Source organism: Medicago sativa, chromosome 1 (genome assembly GCF_051527215.1).
Source record: "Medicago sativa cultivar Bolivia chromosome 1, Bolivia_mono, whole genome shotgun sequence".
Lineage (NCBI taxonomy): Eukaryota > Viridiplantae > Streptophyta > Magnoliopsida > Fabales > Fabaceae > Medicago > Medicago sativa.
This window is the reverse complement of record NC_140749.1, coordinates 6,275,408-6,297,123: the sequence shown is the minus strand read 5'-3', so window position 1 is coordinate 6,297,123 and position 21,716 is coordinate 6,275,408. Positions and strand designations below refer to the sequence as shown.

At 30.9% G+C, this 21,716-nt stretch overlaps 1 protein-coding gene and 1 non-coding gene across 2 annotated transcripts; both read right to left on the bottom strand.

Moving 5' to 3' along the window:
* On the bottom strand, positions 1-150 carry LOC146952085 (U4 spliceosomal RNA). The gene has a single exon (XR_015025091.1). It is a non-coding gene; the product is annotated as a U4 spliceosomal RNA (small nuclear RNA).
* Positions 151-4,406: 4,256 nt separating this feature from the next.
* On the bottom strand, positions 4,407-6,847 carry LOC146952084 (putative isoaspartyl peptidase/L-asparaginase 2). Its single transcript, XM_085741059.1, has 4 exons — positions 6,616-6,847; positions 6,109-6,342; positions 5,780-5,866; positions 4,407-5,360 (listed from the first exon to the last, which is right to left on the bottom strand). The coding sequence occupies exons 1-4, from the start codon at positions 6,775-6,777 to the stop codon at positions 4,866-4,868; spliced, it is 978 nt and encodes a 325-aa protein (XP_085597185.1). The 5' UTR covers positions 6,778-6,847; the 3' UTR covers positions 4,407-4,865.
* Positions 6,848-21,716: the final 14,869 nt, after the last annotated feature.

The following is a 21,716-nucleotide window of genomic DNA, read 5'->3' as shown; positions in this document are numbered from 1 at the left end:
GACTTTACCCCAAAGGGAGTCCTTCCAGAAATTCTCGAAGGCTTGAGTTGCCCCAAGCCTAAGAGGGGGTTTGGAAATAGTTTTCAACCAGCAATAGACGCGCCTCGGTTAAAACCTCATTAGCTGTGTCATTGCCCCAAGCGCAAAGATAATATCTGATATTGTACCTACTCCAAGTACAAAAAGATAATATCCTTGGCATTTTTCATAATCTTATAGTAACATTTAGGACACACTCTTCCAAACTCCAAATATACGTGTATGTTGAACACACGCTGTGATGACACTATTTCAAATTGCAAAGCATGTAAAAGTTTCTTTATGAAGACAAACAAAATCAAACATATGTTTCAGAAGATTTATGAATAGGATATGCTGTTAGGTGGAATAAAGATCACCTTTATAATCATTACCCCTTAATCGACTATATAATACATGAAATGCTATTTTTTATTTATGTATTAATATAAAATATGTCCTCCAAGATTTCGTTGGCCGAAAGCAAGACCCTAAAATTTCGGTATTTAAAATTTCAATAATTTAATCTAGTCAAAAAAGAAAACAGTTGATCACTTATTTCTTCTTTTTTTAATAAAGTTGATCACTTAATTTAGCACACTGTCAAATAATAAATAGATGTAGTACATTGTTTTGGGATGAGTCGTGGGTGGATTGGATGATGTTGAAGGAGTGTTTTAGTATACTATTTAGTCTAGTTGTTGACAAAAATGTTATTGTCCAAGGTATTGTGAAAAATAGTGTTTTAGATTGAGGAGGGGTGGAGGTGGAGAAGAAGCTTGTTCGAATGGGAGGTGGACTTAGTGGTTGGAGGAGTGTACGGTTTTGTTGACTAATGTTTCTAGCAGGTTAATTTGGAGGACGAATGGAAATGGAACCTTAATTAATTCAATTAGGGGTGGAAATAGGTCAGGCCGCTCGTCAGGGACCTATGGCTCGGCCTACTAAAAGCTCGGCTCGGCCTAACTCGTTTAATAAATGAGTCAAGCTTGAGCTTTTTAAAAAGCTTGTTAATTTAATTAGGCCGGGCTTAGGCTTATAAAAAAGCCTATCAAACCTATCAGGTCGGCCCGTATATAAGTATATTACATTTTTCCACATTTATTATATATATATATATATATATATATATATATATATATATATATATCAAAAAGAGTTACTGATCCTACAAATTCCCATACCACAATTATTAGTTCAGTATTTGTTATTTATTTTGTATTTGGGATATAACACAACTCTTGGTATTTCCCTCATATATCATATGAACTTCATCTAACGAGACAAGAGTTACTCACACCAATTGTGTTTTATTAGTTTAATTTGTATGTAATTAATGTTTATCTCTATATTAAGTACGTTGCACAATACTCTATTTGAAATTTGAAACACAAACTAGGCTTTTAGACAAGCTAATAGGCTAGGCCAGACTGTTAAAAAGGTCAGGTCAGGCTTAAAATAAAGTCTTTGATAGGTAAAAGGCCAAGGCTTAGGCCTTAGTTTTTTCAACTAGGCCTAGCCTATTTAAGCAAAGCCCGGCTCGGCCCGGCTCATTCCCACCCCTAAATTCAATGTAGAAGATTTGCCGATGTGTAACGTTATTTAAAACAAATTAGTACTATTAAAGATATTGTTGTTTGCATGGTGATTGTTAAACTACCGACTAAAATAATTTGCTTTGTCATGAGATTTATAATATAGAATCTGTTTTTTGTGTGAATGGATGCAATATGAATGAAACCTCTCAACATTTGTTTTTTTATTTAGAAAATCGTGGTATGATATATTGAATTGGTTGGGAATTAATAGTTGTGCTATGGTTGATAGTAGTTTTCGTCACATTGTTCAATTTATCGGTTTGGTATCCCTCGGTAAAGTACAATGGAAACATCTTCATTCTATATGGATGATTTGTATTTGATTGATATGAAAGCATTGTAACCATGTGGTATTTGGTCTTCAGAATCGCAATAAGGGCTCTCTAATTAACATGATGATTAAATTTTTTGCATGTTCTGAGATCAAATCAAAAGTCGTTGATTTCTCTTATAATTACTATCATTCAAGTATACAACCTCTCAATATTTAGGGTTTGTTATTTCATGTTAATACTTGCTAGTTTTTGTATGTACACTCCTAGTGTTTTGTTCTGTTTCATTTTTTTTTAAGTAGATGAAATGACGAAGTATCATAAACTTATACACATAAAATGGAGGTGTCAGGGTTCAAACCCCGATCATGACATTCGGCCTAACAATTTCAACATTTTCGTTGGTTTTATTGTACAGTATAACTTTATCTTGGCTTTTAAAAAAAATTAGTGCTTAAATATATATTTCAATACTTGTTAATTATACTCCCTCCGTCCCATATTAATTGACCTATTTAGAATATTTGCACAATTCATGTATCATGCTTTGACTCTATTTTTCTACTAATATATAAAAACAAAATATAGCATATAAGATGTTGTTAGATTCGTCTCGATTAATATTTTCAAAATATCAAATTTTCGTAATTTTTTCTACTAGATTATTAAAGAAATTTAAGTTTAAAATTGTGCATTGGCATACGTGACAGAGTCAACTAGGTCAAGTAATATGGGACGGAGGGAGTAATATTTTGTATTCAATTTCTCTAACTTTTTACCGTGTAATATAGTGGTACGATCCTCTCCAATCCATGTTCTTCTTATTGTCATACAACTTGGTCACACATGTTCAGTCATCATCAGCTTTTTAGTTATCACGCCGGCCCTTACTTTCTTGTTTTATTTTTGGTTCAACACCAACCACAATTTAATTTAGTATTTACCACTCAATGTATATGCATTAATTAAGAGAGTTTGAAATTCTGCAAAAGCAACTTGTGGTTGTAATGTACCAAGTACTAACAAGTGAACAAATTCTGTTAAGAAAGCCAAAGGGAAGAACAACACTTCCAATATTACATGTGGGCTCATTTTTTTTTTCTTATTATGTGAATGTTTACAAGGGGAATGGACTAGTGGTAAGTTGCAACCATTTCAAGATCCCATTCATAGAGGTTTGCTTCTCGTGAGGGCTGTTTCATGTATACGTAATACCCCAATAAATTTGATAGAATTGACTCTTGAAATTGACTGTTCTAAAGTTAGTAGTTAATAAAAATTGAAACTAATTATAGACTACTATCGTTTAGCATAACGATGTCATGTCATAAGTATGAAAAAAAGAACTCCTGCCCTTTAGCAAACTTAATCTATAAGTATCAACAATCTATTGTAATTTAGCATACGTTGGTATTCAATAAGATTTTGTGCCTGTTTGAAGTGGCGTTTGATGAAGCAAAAACACATATGTACACTATTTAATGTAAATATGTCGTGATTTTAAGAAGCTAAGAATTAGAGTTTCTGCATTAAAATGATTTTTTGCCGTAATTTTAAGCAAAATCTGATTTGCATTCGCCCATCCAAACATGCATTTCATTAATTTGTCACATCTTACAATCAATTTTCAAATACTTATAAATAATTTCGAAATACTTATAACGATGTTCAATAAGAAATCAGGATTTTGTCACGTCATATGATCAATTACAAAATACTTATATTTCGCAGATCCTTTTCCCAAACCAATATGTCTTTCGTTAGGTAATTGGTTTGTCTCGAAAAATGTTGTACCCATATTTATCCACCTCGACGAACATTTCGTGACATTATCCGTCACCTCATTTCTATGTGTCTAGATGTGATCCAAGCGGGCTCAAGTGCTAACAATTTTAAAAGTTTGATTCACATGAAATATTTATACAGTTGAAGTTGCAGCAGAGTCCCGCATTACTAAGAATTTTAGGAAGGTTTATGCATGTAGGTAGTTTTTGAAAGTAAGATTCAAGTTTGTTAATATTTGGTAGACCTAGGAATCAGTAGTGGTAGTTTTGTCTCTATATGAATTATGTAATTTTGCGAGTGAGATTCAAAATCTATCAACTTGGTACCCTAATAACCTCTAGCCTCTAGGAACCTGTATTGGTAGGTTTATTTTTGTTTTATTATTTATCTTTTCTTTTGTAGTTGCTCTTGTATGTGAATGGAGGAGGCTCTTGCATTTATGAAGTAACATAAAACGATTTCCACATTCCAAACTTATGGGAATAGAATTAATATTTGTACTGTTCCCGTGAGCATTAGCTCAGTTGGCAGAGACATACATTGTTATATGCAGGGGACGGGGTTCGAACCCCAGACACCCTACTTATTCACCTTGAAAAAGGTGAATTCTAGCCTCTAGACTACTTGACTAAAAAAAAAAAAAAATATTTGTACTCTGCTTTGAAAACAGGGGAAAGAAAAGAAAAATTGCTTGATAAATAAATGAGAAGAAGAAAAAAGGTACACAAGTATCTTAGGGGGGTATGTCACCAGCTTTTTTTTATTTCCATAAGAGATAAATGAAAAAACAGATGTTGCTACTATTATTTCACATTTTCTGCTTTGAAAACAGGGGAAAGAAAAGAAAAATTGCTTGATAAATAAATGAGAAGAAGAAAAAAGGTACACAAGTATCTTAGGGGGGCATGTCACCAGCTTTTTTTTATTTCCATAAGAGATAAATGAAAAAACAGATGTTGCTACTATTATTTCACATTTTCTATCCCTCTTAAACAACTAAATAATTACAGCACCGGGACCCTAATGCAAGTTGCAATGAAACAACTAGTAGTAACTAACCCACCCTAAAACCCAAATTAAAAAACAAATCAAAGAAAGAAACTAAATTAAAAGAAAAGAGAAGGACCCAACAATTTTCACTGGCAACTAAGTCAGTAACAAGTAACAAGATATTGCACAATTGCAACATTTTCTACTCCCAAATTCCAACCTCCATGAACCCATCCTCAGAAGCACATCCCCTAAACATGCCATTGCAGTTAAATCCATAAGCAACTTCTCCTTTACTAGAAACAGCAATGAGTCCAGCATATCCTTCATCCAAACGATTCTTAATGACAAAATCCACTGCTTCTTGAAGACCAAGACCTTTGTATTCCATCACAGCCGACACCTCTCGCGCCAAAGTGCCACGTATGATAGCCTCACCTTCACCGGTGCATGAGACGCCAGCAAGGTTACACGCGTAGGTCCCGGCTCCTATCAAAGGTGAGTCACCAATCCGACCAATCATTTTGTTCATTAGCCCGCCTGTTGACGTGGCAGCAGCACACCTTCCTTCACGGTCCACAACTACGCACCCGACTGTTTCAGGTGCGTAGACACTCATTGGAAGTCCATTCATTTTCATTGGACTTTCAACTGCTGCACCACATGTTTCGTATCCAGATGGAATCCGATAATCAAACTGCAGCACACAATCAATAATTAATTAATTATGTTGTTTCAAATTGTAAATTAAATATGAAAAGAAAGATACCGTAAAAAATGAATGAAAGAATCATATTGCTACCAATAATTAATTAATAATTGAACAAACACTTTGTCTTCATTGGTAGTTTGAGATTTGTTTATAAACAAAAGAGTTTGGTAGATATAAATATATATTAAATAAAGAGAAAGTGTACTAATTGGTCCAAACTATGCATGAATACAATATTTCTTTACTTTGTAAAAGAATCCCAATCTGAAAATAATTTTTACCCACGTTTATTTCAATATGTGAAAAGACCCTTTTCAGAAAAACACACACTCTGGACCCCTTTTAACCCGTACAATGTAATAATAATTCAAGATCCATGGTTGAATTTGATAATAATTACGTACCAAGATTGTATTTGCTTCCTTTGCCAGCTTAAGCATACCAACATTGTCAGCGGTGATAAAGTACTCATTGTCCAGAACCTCCACACCCTACAAAAACAAGTAAAATAATTTAAGTAATTTAGCACTAATAATAAATTAATAATTCGTAATAATCAACAGATTCTCCTTAGCAAAGTTCCAACACCAACCCAAAAAATAAAATATCTTTTCCTATTTTTTTGTAAATAAAGATAAAACAAACAAAAAAATTTTTTGCAGAGATTTGGTTTTTTTGGTTAACGTTGTTTAAGGAAGACACACACGTGGGAATAGGTAAAGAGAACACGAACCTGTTGTCTAGCAAAATCTTCAGCGCCGTTAAAAGCAAGATAGGAATGAGGAGATTTATCCATGACTAAACGAGCCAGTGAAATTGGATTTTTTACTGTGGTTAAACCTGAAACGGCACCGCATCGTCTTTTTGGTCCATCCATTATGCTAGCCTCCATTTCCACCGTTCCTTTTTCCGTCAGGGCAGATCCACGACCCGAATTGAATAATGGATCCGTTTCCAATTCCCTCACCTTCAATAACAAAAATAAATAAATATTAATAATAATCCCCTCCAAATTCCTTGGAATAGTTAAAATATATTCTTGTTAATCATGTAGTTTGGTTCATAATGACAATGCATGTATTAGATTCACGGTTATTTGTTATGGTAGCCATGAAGTAATAATGGTAACGGTGGAAAAGGAACAAAAAAGGGACATGACAAGATGGAAACATGTGTATGTGGGTACGAGGAAGTGTGGACAATATTATGGTACATGTGATGTGAGATATACAACACATACCACAAGTTCAACAACATCGATGGCAGAAAGATTGGAACGAAGAGCAGAGATGCCAAGATTGAGAACACGAGTAAGAAGTTGTTTGGCTTCTTCTTGACGTTGAAGAGGGAGATTAGGGTCAACACCAGCACCACCATGCACAGCAATTGCCCAACCACCCATGTTTCTCTCTCTCAAACTCTCTCTGAACTTTACCCTTACGGTGTTTTTGTTATTGATGTTTGGAGTCTGCAACAAACTATGATACCCAAGGGGCGTTTTTATAGGCAATTTCGGACTTCAAATGCTTATGTGATGGATTTGAATTTATTTTTTATTTTTTATTTTGAGGTCTCGTGAGTCACAACCGGTTTGTTTGGTTTGGGCCATAGGGGGTGTGTGCCCCTTCGCAGGCAGGTGCTATTTCTTGAGTGGGATGAGACTTGTTAAAAAAACAAATTAAATTATATCTGTATTTTTTGGGTCAAAATAATCTATCTATCTATTCTCTAATTATGAAACTTAATGTCTACCAAAAATACAATCTTACCCCTTCTTAATTTTTTAACACGTCATCAAAATTATATACTTTTGTGTCTTTTGCTTCAACCTTCCGCTATTTTTTCTCTTTTAAAAACAAATTAAAACAAACTCATTCGATAAAACACACTAAGTTAATCTTTTTTTAAATAACAAACAAACTTAATCTTTTATTTTCTAATTATTTATTCTCTAATTATGAAACTTAATGTTTTTTCTATAATTCAACTTCTAAATATCTAAAGAGTTAAAAACAATTTAAAATCTATTATCTTTCTCTAATTATTAAAGTTGTTGTAATTTTGTAACAGAAAATCCATTTTTATAGTTGTATCCAAACAAATTAAATTATTTAAAACATGTGATTTTAATTACAATAACCAAACAAAATAAATCATGATTTGTTTTCATAAATTCTCTTAATTAATATATCAAAATTACTTTTATTTTAATTTGTAACAAAACGGGTCCCGAATTATTTTTTATAAAGAGATGATTTTTATCATGATAAAAAAATCTATAAATTATTGAATGTCATTTTTTTAATTCGTAACAAATTTGTCATATATTTAATTTTCGTTTACTAAAAATAAACTTTATGACGTACATGTGATTTTATCTCATCGTATGTTTCTAATAAAATACATTAATAAATAAATTTTATACCGATACTTAAAAAAACACGTTAAAAAAGAGTAAATGAAAAAGAAAAATGCACAGGACTTTTTTTTGACAAAAAAAGCATAGGACTATTTCTATACATAATTTTACATCTAAATTTATTCAATTATATCCAATTGAATGATCACAAATAACATAATTTGGGAGAGTTATAAAATCTTTCTCATTTATAAATTATACACGAGGTTTTTTTTTTTAGGGAAAATTATACATGGGGTTAGTAGTTATTATGAGAAATACAACTACTTTACATAAAATTACACATCTTCAAGATTACTTCTTAAGTATAATTAAATGATTTTCATATGCTTTTTTGTTTATCTTAATGTCATATTATAAAATTATTATTTTTAATCGTTACTCATTATTAATCATTATATCCTTTTAAAGAATGACTATAAAAAAAACACAAGACAGACATTACTCTCTAATTACTTAGACACTAACTAATATTGTTGTACAAATCATACATGGGACAACAATCAGTCACATATTAATTAGTTTAATTTTTTATGTATTGTATCTAGGCATGACAACAAAACTCATACCCGCGAGTATCCATCCGAACGAAACTCAATTTGACGTGTTTTTTCCGCTCTGACTTGGTTTGGGTTTTCCCCGATTTAAAAATGCGGGTACGGGATGAGTAAGGGGGATATAGGTATACCCACCCCGAACTCATACCCAAACTCGTCTGGAATGTAGAAAATCATTTTATTGCCCCTCTTATATAAAAAGAAACTCAAATCATAAATCATTTCAGTCACACAATCAGAATCTTAGTCTATCAGATGACACCCACTTCTCAGAGTTCTCTCTATTCTCCATTACCATAGCCATGATCTATTGTCGTCATTTCTTTGCAGGATAATGCACTGTAACATTGCGTCTGAGGCAGAAAAATACTTATATTTTATTAAAAAAAATATCCACTACGGGGATGGGACGGGGATACCTGAACGCGTCAGAGACGGGGATGAGATTCGATTTCTTATCTCTGTTGGATATGGGTAAGGTAGCGAATAAGTATATGATAGTAGGGTATGGGGACGGGGAAGGTAAAACTTGTCCTCATCCACCCCATTACCATGCCTAATTGTATCTTCTAAATAATATTGGGAGTAATTATAATACTAAGGGAAATGTTAACTTGTGCCCTTAAGGCACAAGTTTAGAAGCCAAATGAGAAATAATATATTGGAATGCGTGCATTAAATTTAATTTTTAATGTTTTAATGAGTTGAATGCACAAAATTTAAGAGAATATTTCTTTTTTGGGATTTCTTAACATGTGCCCTAAGGGCATAAGTTAACACTACCCTAATACTAATTATAATGTGCCCTAAGGGCACAAGTTAACACTACCCTAATACTAATTATAATTTGATATAAGAATTTTGCACGATACACATATTTATTGTTTATAAATTCATATAAAAATTAAAAAAATGCTAAAAAATTTATAAATATTTTTCAATGATATATAAAAAACACGGGGCATATTAACGTTCCCGTTATCATTATTGTGATTTTATTATTTATAATATTTTCACATATTTTTTGTCTACCACTTTATAATATTTAATAACAACTATTTCAATATTTTTATTGTTATCTTCATTTTTATCATTAATTTTATTTCTTATTTCTCAATGGAAATAATATTGTAAATGCGTTTTGATGCCTAAATCACGATTTAAGGATCAGCCCGTGCGGAGCACGGGCCCGTGCTTAGCACGGGTATGTTGCTAGTTAATAACTTATATTTTGGTTGTCAATTGTCTGTCACTTTTTAAAAATATTTTCTTTTGAAACGACACTTTTAAAAAAATAATTGTCTGTCACTTTTTAAAAATTATAAATAATTAAATAAATAAACCCTCCAAAAAATAAATAAATACTAACAAGTGTGCTAATGACATTTATTAAGGAACAAAATATGGTAAAATATCTTGTAATTTGTATAATCAACATTTTTCAACATGTCCTTAAAAAAACTTTTTCAATGTGTAAAAAAAATCATTTTCAATGCAAAGCTGACTTTTGTGTTTCGTTAACAAATGTCTTAGGCATCAACATTTGTTTTAAAGCACTTGTTAGCATGACCTCTGAATAAAAATATTAACTAATGTCTTTAAAGCATTGTTTAAACAATAAAAATAGTAATTTTTTGTTTCAAAGAAAAGTATAATTTTTGTATAGAAAATTTTGTTTACAATTTTGACAATTGATTGACTTTCTTTCGAAGACAAAGTTTTCTTGTTTCGATTCCTTAAACAATGCTTGCAAAGTATTTGTTAACATGATCTATAATTAAAATAGCATAATTTAATTTTCACACCTAATTGGAGCATTTTTTTACATTGTATGCATATTACAACTAATTATATGTATGATTTTAAAAATAATTGTGACTTACGATTGATTGACGATTGTTCTAGTTTAGAACAAAACCTAGGGCACATCCGATGACTACGCCTCATAAAAGGTTTTTGGTCAATTGCCCCACTACAATTCTTAATTCGTTATTTTTTTTTTGAAAGAAATTCTTAATTCGTTATTAGCTCTTTTTAATCTATAACTATTTCACCAAAATTTACTGATGCACCCGCTAAAAAAATATTAAAAAGATTTATTTGCGAAGAACTAGATATAAAATAATGTGAGAGATAAATTATTGAATTTTTTTATCACTACATATAAAAGAGATATGTTTTTGAAAGTTTTAAAATATAAAGACACGCAGAGAACAATTATGATTTGTAGATATCAATGTAATTGCAACTTTTTGAATATATAATGATATACTCCCTCCGGTCCCATTTATAAGAGAAAACTGGGTCAACAAAAGTTGTATCTAGTTAAAAATTCAGTCCAAATACATTAACTTTTGTTGACCTAATTTTGTCTTATAAATAGAATCGGAGGGAGTAAATTTGTAATCTTCAAATAATAATAATAATAATAATAATAATAATAATAATAATAATAATAGTGTCGTCATTTTATCATTTATGCGAGAGAAAAAATTATATTTGTACTGTATAATATTGTCTGCATTAATCAAATTTCTTGGTTACGTCACTGGGTAAAATTCCATATTCCATCCTTTCCTAACAATGATTGGATGGTGTTCAAAATGGTATTATATGACATGTTAAACCTAGATAAAAGTTATTCCAATTGTTGATGGCCTAACGATGGGCTTGATTGGATGTCCAACCCTCGTTCTCCAACCCTCGTTCATTGTCTTAGGTCCAAATTAGTCAACTTTACTACATTCTAGTATTTATAGTATGGGTACTCATATTACGATTTGAGTTCATTTGCAATGGATTAACTCATCAACAACTATCATTGAACCATGCTTGGACCTTACTATGATTTGTATGTGTGGATGGTTTAACTAAAGCATCAACATATATATTATACACACATGAATACATCGCATATCATCAACAACCTAACATTAACGGTATCATTTCATTGTCATTAGATGTGATTTTAATATGTTGACTTATTGGTCAGATATTATTATCCGATGATAATTGTCTTTTTTCTTCATCTTCACCAATCTGTTACGTCAACAAGTATTACATTCATTCTTACATATAATATGGCTAGCTTGTGCTTGGACCATTTGGAAGGAGAGGAACAATCACATTTTTAATCAGAAGGCTACGTCAATTAACAATATAACAGACAGGGTGAAACTACTTTCGTTTCAGTGGCTAAAGGCTAATTTACATTCTTTTGCTTTTAGCTACCACGACTGGTGGCAACACCCTATGTCTTGTATGGGTATTTTGTTGTAATCTTCATGTTGTTTTTGTTTTAATTCTGGTGATCGCTATTGAGGCACCCGTGACCTGAAATTGTATTTTATTTGAGTGATTCTCTTTTGCATGCCTTGTGGGAGATGAATCACTTGTGGTAATCTTATTCCATTTTGGCTTGTTAAAAAAAATTAATAAGTAACTAAGATTTAATAATTAATATTTGTTAGTATTTCATCATCATTGTGTGCTATTCTAATATGTTGACTTTTTAACTAAATATTATTATTTGTTGGTAATTATCTTTTTTCATCAATTTTATCAACTCGCCTATTTATTCTTAATTAATAAATAATTAACGTGCAGTGACTGATTCAACAATTATACATGTTTGATAATTTTTATTTTGTTGTTATTGTTAATGAAACTTTACACATGGTTGTTGCGATTTTATCTATGTTCTAGATTAGTGGTATCTATTTTTGTGACATTTGTATGAGACCTTAAGAATGATATTTTCGACTATATTAATGACAATGTTATCTTTTGTTTTTGTTGTATAGATATATCTTTATTTCTTTATCTTTATATATATATATATATATATATATATATATATATATTTGTGTGTTAATTGATGCAATAATGCACTCTACTCCAGTCTTATATCCATATATGTATGCATTAAATATTCTTTAGTCACTATTCAATTTATTAGATAGTGTCACACCATTTTACAACGCACTTTAAACATCAAATCATTTATTGCAAACTTAACATATGCATTTGAAACATGACACATTGAAACTATGTTACATGCATTCCAATCAATGAATTAATTACGTAGAAAATCAACGCATCTACACAAGGCTCTTTAAGTCTTGCTACGCAACCCAACATTTAATCGGATATTTTCTCTTCCTAGTAGGAAACCAACACAACCGCACAAGACTTTATGTTTGCATGCATCTTTGCAGTGCAACTAATTAAAAAATAGTAAAATATTTAAGACTGATTATTATAATTTCCTTAATAATGCATTCAAGTATTTTAATGCGTTAATTGCATAGAAAATTAAGATATTTATGTAAGGCTCTATATATCGTTGAACTAAAGTGTAATCTTAAATTAGAGTTTCGATGATAACAAAGTCTAAGATAACAATTTATCTGCTAATGTTTGTTTTATGTGTAGAAAAATCATCTAAAAGATATATCCTCTATTAACACATGCATAAAGCATGAAGAGTGTTTGATATATCATGACCATATGACTATGGTCGCCAGCAACGATGGTTTGGCATTTGCCTCTTACAGATCAAATATGAAAAGTGAAATGTCTACACAAGAAAGTCTTTGCTTCTGATGAAATCATTCAAGTCTTTCCTTTGGTCAACATATTCAATTTCATGTTTCTGATTCTTTGCAATCGTATGCTATCATCAATAATGTCATAAATCGTACTCAAATAAGGACAATACTTTGAAGGAATCACATATTCACATACCAGAGTGATAGTTTATTACTTTTCTATTCTATTTAGCAACAACGAAAAAATTATATTAATATTACACCATACACTTGGTTTGTATTATATAGACACATTAAAAAGTTAAATATTAAAACATAATCTTGAAAATTGTGCATTTAATATTTTTTATATAAAAAAATTATTGCAAAATTTATGTTTACCTAATATTTAGATTTTCAATTTGCGTCATTTCTTTAAAAGCTTAAAAAAGCTTTTTTTTTTCATTATAAAAATTCTCAGGGTCATGCTTACTTGTGACCTTAGGACACAAGCTAAGAAACTAAAAGGGAAAATAAAAAATAAATTTTGTATTAAAAATATACATGCTTAAACTTTTACAATATTGAATACACAAGTTAAAAAAAAATTATCTTTAGCTTTTTAATTTGTTCTCATTAGCAATTTTCCAATTTCTTATTTTAAGTTTCTTAACAAAGGACACTGGTTAATCCGACTTTCATTGAATTGCTTTCTTTGTGGTTTTTTTAAGGAAAATGCTAACAAATATCTTTAAAGCATGGTTTAAGTACTCAAAAGAAATAATTTTTGCTTAAATAATGATGTAATTATTACTTTGAAAAATATTTGATTTGCAAAGCAAAATTTTCTTTTACACATTATTTAAGCAATGTATTTAGGGTACCATTTGCTTACTAGTTAGGAGCCACATCGTTTCACTGCAGTTTCAGAACTCATTTGTCATAAAGATATTTCCTTCAAGGTTTCTCTATTTGTTTGGTGACTGCTTCAAAATAGGTTGCCGACCAATGACAATTTGGTTAGACGCGACATAATTCCTCACGAATCACGACTTTGTGTGAGTGGGTTTGGTAATGTAAAGACAACTCAACGTTTGTTTCTATCTTTCAATACTTTTAGTTCTCTTTGGCACTTTGTGCATACTTGGATAGGTTTCTCTTGGGTTGATCCTCCTCATATCTTGGATCATTTTGTTCGGTTCGCTTACTCAACAAATGTTTTCTAAAGCACGACGTTCCTTCGTGCATCTAATTTAGATCTCTTGCATTTGGGTTTTATGGATTGAAATAAACAACACGTCATTCAAAAATAAGGAAAAATCAATACTCCAATTTCTGAATAAAGTAAAGCTGCTTTCTTGGTTATCATAGTTGGTAGCTATGTCCTTTTGTTTTGTTTGAATATTAGTTGATTTTTTTCTCTTTCAGTTGTTTATTTCTTCAAATTGTTATTGTTGTAAACTTTGATGGGAGTCTCTCTGACATATCTTATGTTGGAGAGAATCTTCTTTTGATGTTAATGTATTTTATTTTTACTTGTTAAAAAAAAGATATTTTTTTAATTCTCATCACGTATTTAATTACTTGAATTACTATGTTTTTGTCCATATCTAAAAGATTCACTTATGAAGGAATCACGAATTTATTTTTGCAGGTAAAAAGAATCGCCGTTTTGGTATCAAAAAAAAAATTAGAATCGCCGTTTTTGAATCTAAAAATAGAATCACAAGTTTGGGAAATACTTGTGTGACATTAATGTCACGGTGACATTAAATCTGGACCACACATTGGGTGACATTAGATGTGTTGTGTGGCCCAGATGCAATGGCAATGACAATGTGTGGCCCAGATGCAATGGCACGGTGACATTAATGTCACCAAAGTGCCACCCCACAAGTTTCATAGCAAAGAATCAATGAGTCAAACTCCACTGCCACCACGTCATTGTTACAGTAACAGTAGTAGTACTCAACGTGATGCAATCTCGTGCATTGTGCTTGTTGGTATCAAAACATTTAATTAATCCTCGAGATTTTCAATATCATAGTCCTTAATTGGTCCTACCTTATTTAATGTCGACTTAACTGCTGCTACAGACACTAGTATCATTATTTAATTTTCACCAACAAATGTTTAATTAATCATAAATCAAAAAGAGCCAAGATGTTCAATTTGAACTTTTCTTCAATTTGTTTATATTTAATTTTTTTCAAACACTTTAATTAAAGAAAGATCTAGCAGTATCTATATCATATTTTAAACAACGAATCTTCCTATTGAAATTGTAGCTCGGCTGGTAATTTAATTAATTATATCACCGAAACATATTTTAACCATATTAATTTTTATACACTAACAATGTAATTTTTTATACATGCCTAATAACACAAAACTGTCACTTTTATATTTTACTAAATAGCTTAAAAAATTTCAATAGCATAATTGAGAAAATACATAAATAAATAAAATTATATTGTCGGTGCTTATAAATGAAGTTCGTTTTTAATATTAAAAAAAGCATTAAGAGCCAACCAAGAGACTATAAATTTCACCTAAAACAAATTATTTTAGAAAATTCGAGTTTAACTTGACAAATTCGAGTTTAACATCTTTTATATAGTGACAAACAAATCTTCAAAAGTGACCTTATAATCAAGGACAACGAAATAAAAAACAATATAACAATTAAAATTAATATAATTAGATTTTAGAATACTCAATTTATTTTTAATTTTGTGAACCTGTCTGGTACCACTGATTAATTAATGGAGATTATTAGTACTAAAAAATAGTTTCCTTGCCGACTGAAATAGTAAAATATAGGAGCCTGCTGCAACAGTTAGTCATTTTAAGTTAAACTAACAGATGCATGAATCTTCGGAATAATATTGTTAATTGTATTCCATGGTTGAGGGAAAAGCTAATACATGTGGACCAAAGACAAAAAAAATAAAGAGAGTGAGTGTGGCTTGTGACCATATTAAAATGATCAAGGTGGCTCACTTTCGGATTCCCCTTTCGGAAAATACCTAAGTGACATAATGTCACCATAACATTAAATCTGGGCCACACAAATGTGTTGTGTTGTGTGGCCCAGATGTGTTGTATGCGTTGTGTGACCCAGATGTTATGTGACAATATGTGTTGTGTAGCCCAGATTTAATGTCACGGTGACATTATGTCACCCAAGTGCTAAACTAAGGGGCCATGGCGGCGAATAGCCCAGATTTAATGTCACGGTGACATTATGTCACCCAAGTGCTAAACTAAGGGGCCATGGCGGCGAACAATTTGCAAATTTTCAATACATACAAGACTTTCAAGTTCCAATACCATTTCACTACCATTACCTTTTGTTCATATAATAATACTAGTAAATTTAATTTCACTACTAATACTGGGTGCCCAGAACAATGATTTTGACATTTATGTTATGTTTGGTGTATAAAATAATGTGAGAAGAAGTAGAGTTAAGAAAAAGAAAAATGAGAAAAAAAATGAAATGATTTTAAGTTAATTGGTTTGATTTTCTTGAAAGAAAATTAATTGATTTTGATGTAAAATGAAAATAAAGAAACTTGTATAGTAGTATATATTTAAAAGCGAAATCAGCTCCAAGAAAAGTCGTAGGATTTAACGAAAATATAGAAGAAAATTGGTAAAATTAAGTGGTCCATCTTATGTTTCTTTTCAAAATCAAGAAAAAGAATCATTGTGAGACCCACAAGATGTTTTCTATTTTCCTTCACTTTTTAAATATGGAACACTAAATAATAGAAAAATATTTGGTGTGTTGTCTTTCTCTTGTGCACTTTTATATATGACAAATAGTATTTGAATACTCCCTCCGTCCCAATTTATTTGACCCCTTGGCTCATTTCACACAGATTAAGAAAAATGTATAAATAAAGGGGAAAGTGGAATATATTGTATTGGGAATGATAAAAGTAGTACTATTTAGTGTTATATTGTATTGGGAATGATGAAAGTTGTATTGAAAATTGAAATGACTCAGTTATTTTGGGACACTTTTTTTTAGAAAATGAGTCAGATATTCTGGGATGGAGGGAGTATCAATTTTGTGACAACTTTGTCTTTCATTTTTACATTATTTTTTACTTTAACTCTCTAATTGTTTTGGTTTTCATACAATTTTCTAATTATTTTTTTTTAAATTATGGTTGTCCTATAAGTTGTCAACTGAATGATTGTTCAAATAATATATATATATATATATATATATATATATATATATATATATATATGGGGGCTGTTAACTTGCACCCACCTAAAAACACTAAGGTGCAAGTTAACAAGCTGCACCTACTAGTTATTTACCAAAACACCCATGTTTTTATATTATAAACAAATATTATTTATGCTATTTACAAAAATATCCTTTTAATTAAAATAAAGTTTAATAGAGACAAAAGGGTGTTTTAGTAAAGTACAAGTATGTGCAGCTTGTTAACTTGCACCTTAGTGTTTTTAGGTGGGTGCAAGTTAACAGCCCCCACTGTTAACTTGCACCCACCTAAAAACACTAAGGTGCAAGTTAACAAGCTGCACCTACTAGTTATTTACTAAAACACCCATGTTTTTCTATTATAAACAAATATTATTTATGCTATTTACAAAAATGTCCTTTTAATTAAAATAAAGTTTAATAGAGACAAAAGAGTGTTTTAGTAAAGTACAAGTAGGTGCAGCTTGCTAACTTGCACCTTAGTGTTTTTAGGTGGGTGCAAGTTAACATCTCCCTATATATATATATATATATATATATTCTCTTCTCCAAATGGTTGTAGTGTATATATATTCAAGCAAATAGGGGTGTAGATAGCACTGTGACACCTTAAATAAATTAAAATTAAAAAAAAAGTATAAAAGAATAAGAGACATAAACTTGATCTATTATAAACAACACAATAAAGCGCACCCGCTTACAGATCTCAATCTAGAGTAATCAACCACAACTACTAGCACAATCAAGCACGCTTGCGTACATATGCAAAACCAAATTGCAAAAAAAAAAAAAGAGAGAGAGATATGTGACATGATAAGCAATGGATCTAGATTTTGATTACAATGAGTGAGATCAACCGTCAACACGGAAACGAATCCAAGCACATACATTCTACAACTAAACGACATTAAATCCATGACCATTTTTAGCCTACCAGTCCAATACACCAAAGACACATTGGATTGAGAAACATAACAATAACAATGACGAATAATGTGGCCATAAAAAAGTAGCAACACCTCTATATAAGGCGATCACGAACCAAGAAAGCCACCAGCACATGAAGACAACCAGACCGATCTTGATCCACAAACAACCATTCAGACCCTCGAGAGTTTTAGAGAACAACAAACAAGAAGAATACCAAAGTAACCCTCAAAGGGTATAATGACCAACCACCCGAACTAAATAGAACCTCAAGAATGTGAGGTTTTAATATCTATCAAACAAGAAACGATTTTCGACGACACCAGAGGAACAAACCCGTAAGGGTTTAAGAAAGAAGGTTCCACGGCGGCGCCACTGTCTACCTTACTTTGATCTAATATAATAAATAATAATATCTTTTCTTTAATGAGGTTTTTTTATAAGCAAAATGATTTTATTACTTTTGAGTTCAAGGGATACTCAAACCCACAACAAAGCGTCAAGTCAAATACACTGAAAATAACATAGTGGATTAGCGCACCAATTAGCAAAAACTAGATTCTTATTTCTTCCTTTTCTATAAATAAACTAATAGTATGTTTGGAATTGCATTCAAAATGCTCCTAACGTCCGAATAGACGAAAGCTTGAATATCTAGCTTCAAAAAAGTCACGTTTAAAATAGATTGGAACACGAGAAATGGGGCATCACTAAGACCATGCTATCCGATTAATCAAATCAACCACTTTCGTAATATTTTCCACCTTCCCATTAAAAAGAATGTTATTACGCTCCAACCAGATGCACCATGTTGTAGCTAACCAAATTAAATGATACATTTTCCTACCAATATTCCCTTTACAAACACTCTTTAAAAAGTCAAAAAAGTACTCCCTTCGGTCCTTATTATAAGAAACAATTGACTTTTTTGATTCATAGAATAATTAATGTATCTTGTTATAAATATAGACTAGATACATCACTTACACAATAAACCTAAAAAGTCAACTTTTTCTTATAATAAGGACCGGAGGGAGTATCAACCAATTCATCTTCCCACCCTGCTACGTACCAATCCATCCACTTAAATATGCACTCCCATATTAATCTTGTCTTTGTGCAGCTTGCAAATAAATGTCCTGTTGTTTCAATTTCTCTAAAAGCAAAGTACACAACTTTGTTGGTATACATCTTGAATGACACATCTTTTCCATAATTCCACCCGAGTTGTATTTTGGAAGAGTTTGTTTGATTTATCTTAAGATTTAACTATTAGCATAAATATTTGAAAGCACCCATGAATATAGCTTATGAAATTACCTCTCATCTGTTTTCAATTCATTTTTATAAGGTCTCTTACATTGCTTATATAGACAACTTACATCAAATTTATATAAAGTTTATTTTCATTAATTCTCTTTTCCAATGTAAAAATAATTTATATCACTACTTAAAATTGTTTTTTTATTAAAGAAAAAGCCTTTACTTAAACTATTTATCCAAATACCCCCTACATGTCTCAAATTAATGGTGTACGTACATGCATCTCAAACATCTTTTATATTAGCTAACTGGCCTAATTAGACCAAGTAACAATAAAAAAGTTTTCGAACAATTATCTAGCTATTTAATTACATTTTTTTCCCTAAAAAAAACTACTCATTTTTTTGTATTATTTATAGCTAGTTGTAAACAAATCAGAATTTTAATTGGTTGCAATTGATAACGCCAAAGCTTTTGAGATAAGATATGCGAGCATTCAACATCCACATATAGTTTTCTTTTAGATAAGCTGAAAATCCACACATACAAAAAGGCCACCCTGCTTATATCAAGAAAAAGCTAAAAAATAAAAAGCACCGACTAGGTTGGCTATATCTTTACTTGTTAACCATGTATTTATGCTTACTCTTGTAATGAAAGGAACGTTCAAATGCATGAAAGAAACAGAATGTCGACCTCTTTGATCCTAGCTTTTGGGACAGCCAATAAGCCATAACTGTTTATTTGCTGTTTTGCTTTTTTGTATTCTCAACATCTCGTTCTAACGAGGTCATGTGGCCAAAATAAATAGATAATTATAAACGATAAAATATAAACATAAATGCACTTTTGTTTTAAAACAAAATGATGTTTTGATCCTCCATTCTAAAAATAAGCTTTTTGGTCCTTCGATGTTTTTTCTTCTTAGTTTTGATCTCCTCGCTCTATTTTGGGATCAATTTTGATGATGTTTCAAGGTCATGTGATTTGGCACTTCATATTTGACCAAAATATTGTACATATCATTAAATTTTTCTTCAATTTTAATAAATATGTGTTAAATATAAAAATAATTAAATAATATGACAATTAATAATTATGATTTATATATTTTGGTTCAATTTCACCGACCTTTCTTGAAAATAAGACATTTTACCTACAACAAAATGAAGAATCAAAGTTAAAGACAAATGAAAAAAGAAAAATACATCAAACACAAAAACAAAAAAGATATAACTTATTGAGTAGGCTCTTTCACCTCTTCATCAAATCGACACTTAACTAACATAAATGTGTCTATATATCAAGCTTTGATCATAACCATATTATTTTCATCAAGAAGGACAATTCCAACTATGTCTATAAGAGTAAAGGGTTCGAAACTGTCCACATACTCTATTTGGAATGAAATATAAACAAAAAGTGTAGGTCAGATGTTGATGTATGTGGACTAAATTTTTAACCACATACACTAACCTTTCAATTATCACTTTTGCTCATATTTCATTCTGGAAGGGGTAAATAAACAGACTTTTGTAATCCTCTAGCTCGCGCGTCAGTAACTAACACCCGACGTTGTTAGTAATTACAACCCCTATCTTCATCTTGCGTAGCCCTCATCTCCATTAAAGTTGAGGCCTCAGTCGTCGTCTTACGACAAATCAAATATTACCCCCTCCGGTCCTATTTATAAGAAAAATTTGATTTTTTAGATTCATTGAGTAATTGATGTATCTTGTCTAGAATATAGACCAAATACATCATTTATGCAATGCATCAAAAAAGTTAAATCTTTCTTATAAATAGGACCTGAAGGAGTATATATATATTCCAAAAAAAAAGTAGGCATATATATAAATTATTTACCATTAAAGTCGCGAATAGAATCCACGAGCATCTCAAATATTTTCAAGGTTGTTTCAGAGAAACCCAACTAGTGTTACCTTAAATATAGTTTTTTGAGTAAAGTGTTACCTTAAATATTTGTCGACCTTTGCAAGTGAAAATTAATATATGGAAGAAAAAACACAGGGTTCGAAGCATTTCCAAATGGAGATAGACCAACTCGAAAGTCATCACGAACACTATTGAGTTTGGGTGAAGTTGAGAAGGGTCGAGATTCAAATTCTCAAAGATGAACTACAAACTTCCTAATAAAAATCAAAGAAATTTCAGCGAGGAATCAAGCCAAAAAATGGACAAAATGCTGAAATTCAAGTGCGAGTGATTAAATCTCACATCGATTAGAAATTGAGGAAATGTTAAATACACCTAGTATGAAAATCTCTTAGTGGTCTTCGACGTTTAACTCATGATCATTCTCGGCGTTCCTCGGACTCCCCACAATACCATTGTTATAATTATAATAACTATTATAATTTTAATTCTTTTTGAAATAAT

Bases quoted from the DNA above. Each gene is read 5' to 3' on its own strand.
- LOC146952084 (XM_085741059.1), bottom strand. From the start codon at position 6,777: ATGGGTGGTTGGGCAATTGCTGTGCATGGTGGTGCTGGTGTTGACCCT. The intron at 6,343-6,615 runs GTATGTGTTGTA...TTGTTATTGAAG, and splicing joins TCGATGTTGTTGAACTTGTG to GTGAGGGAATTGGAAACGGA. The intron at 5,361-5,779 runs GTACGTAATTAT...TGTGTGCTGCAG, and splicing joins AGGAAGCAAATACAATCTTG to TTTGATTATCGGATTCCATC.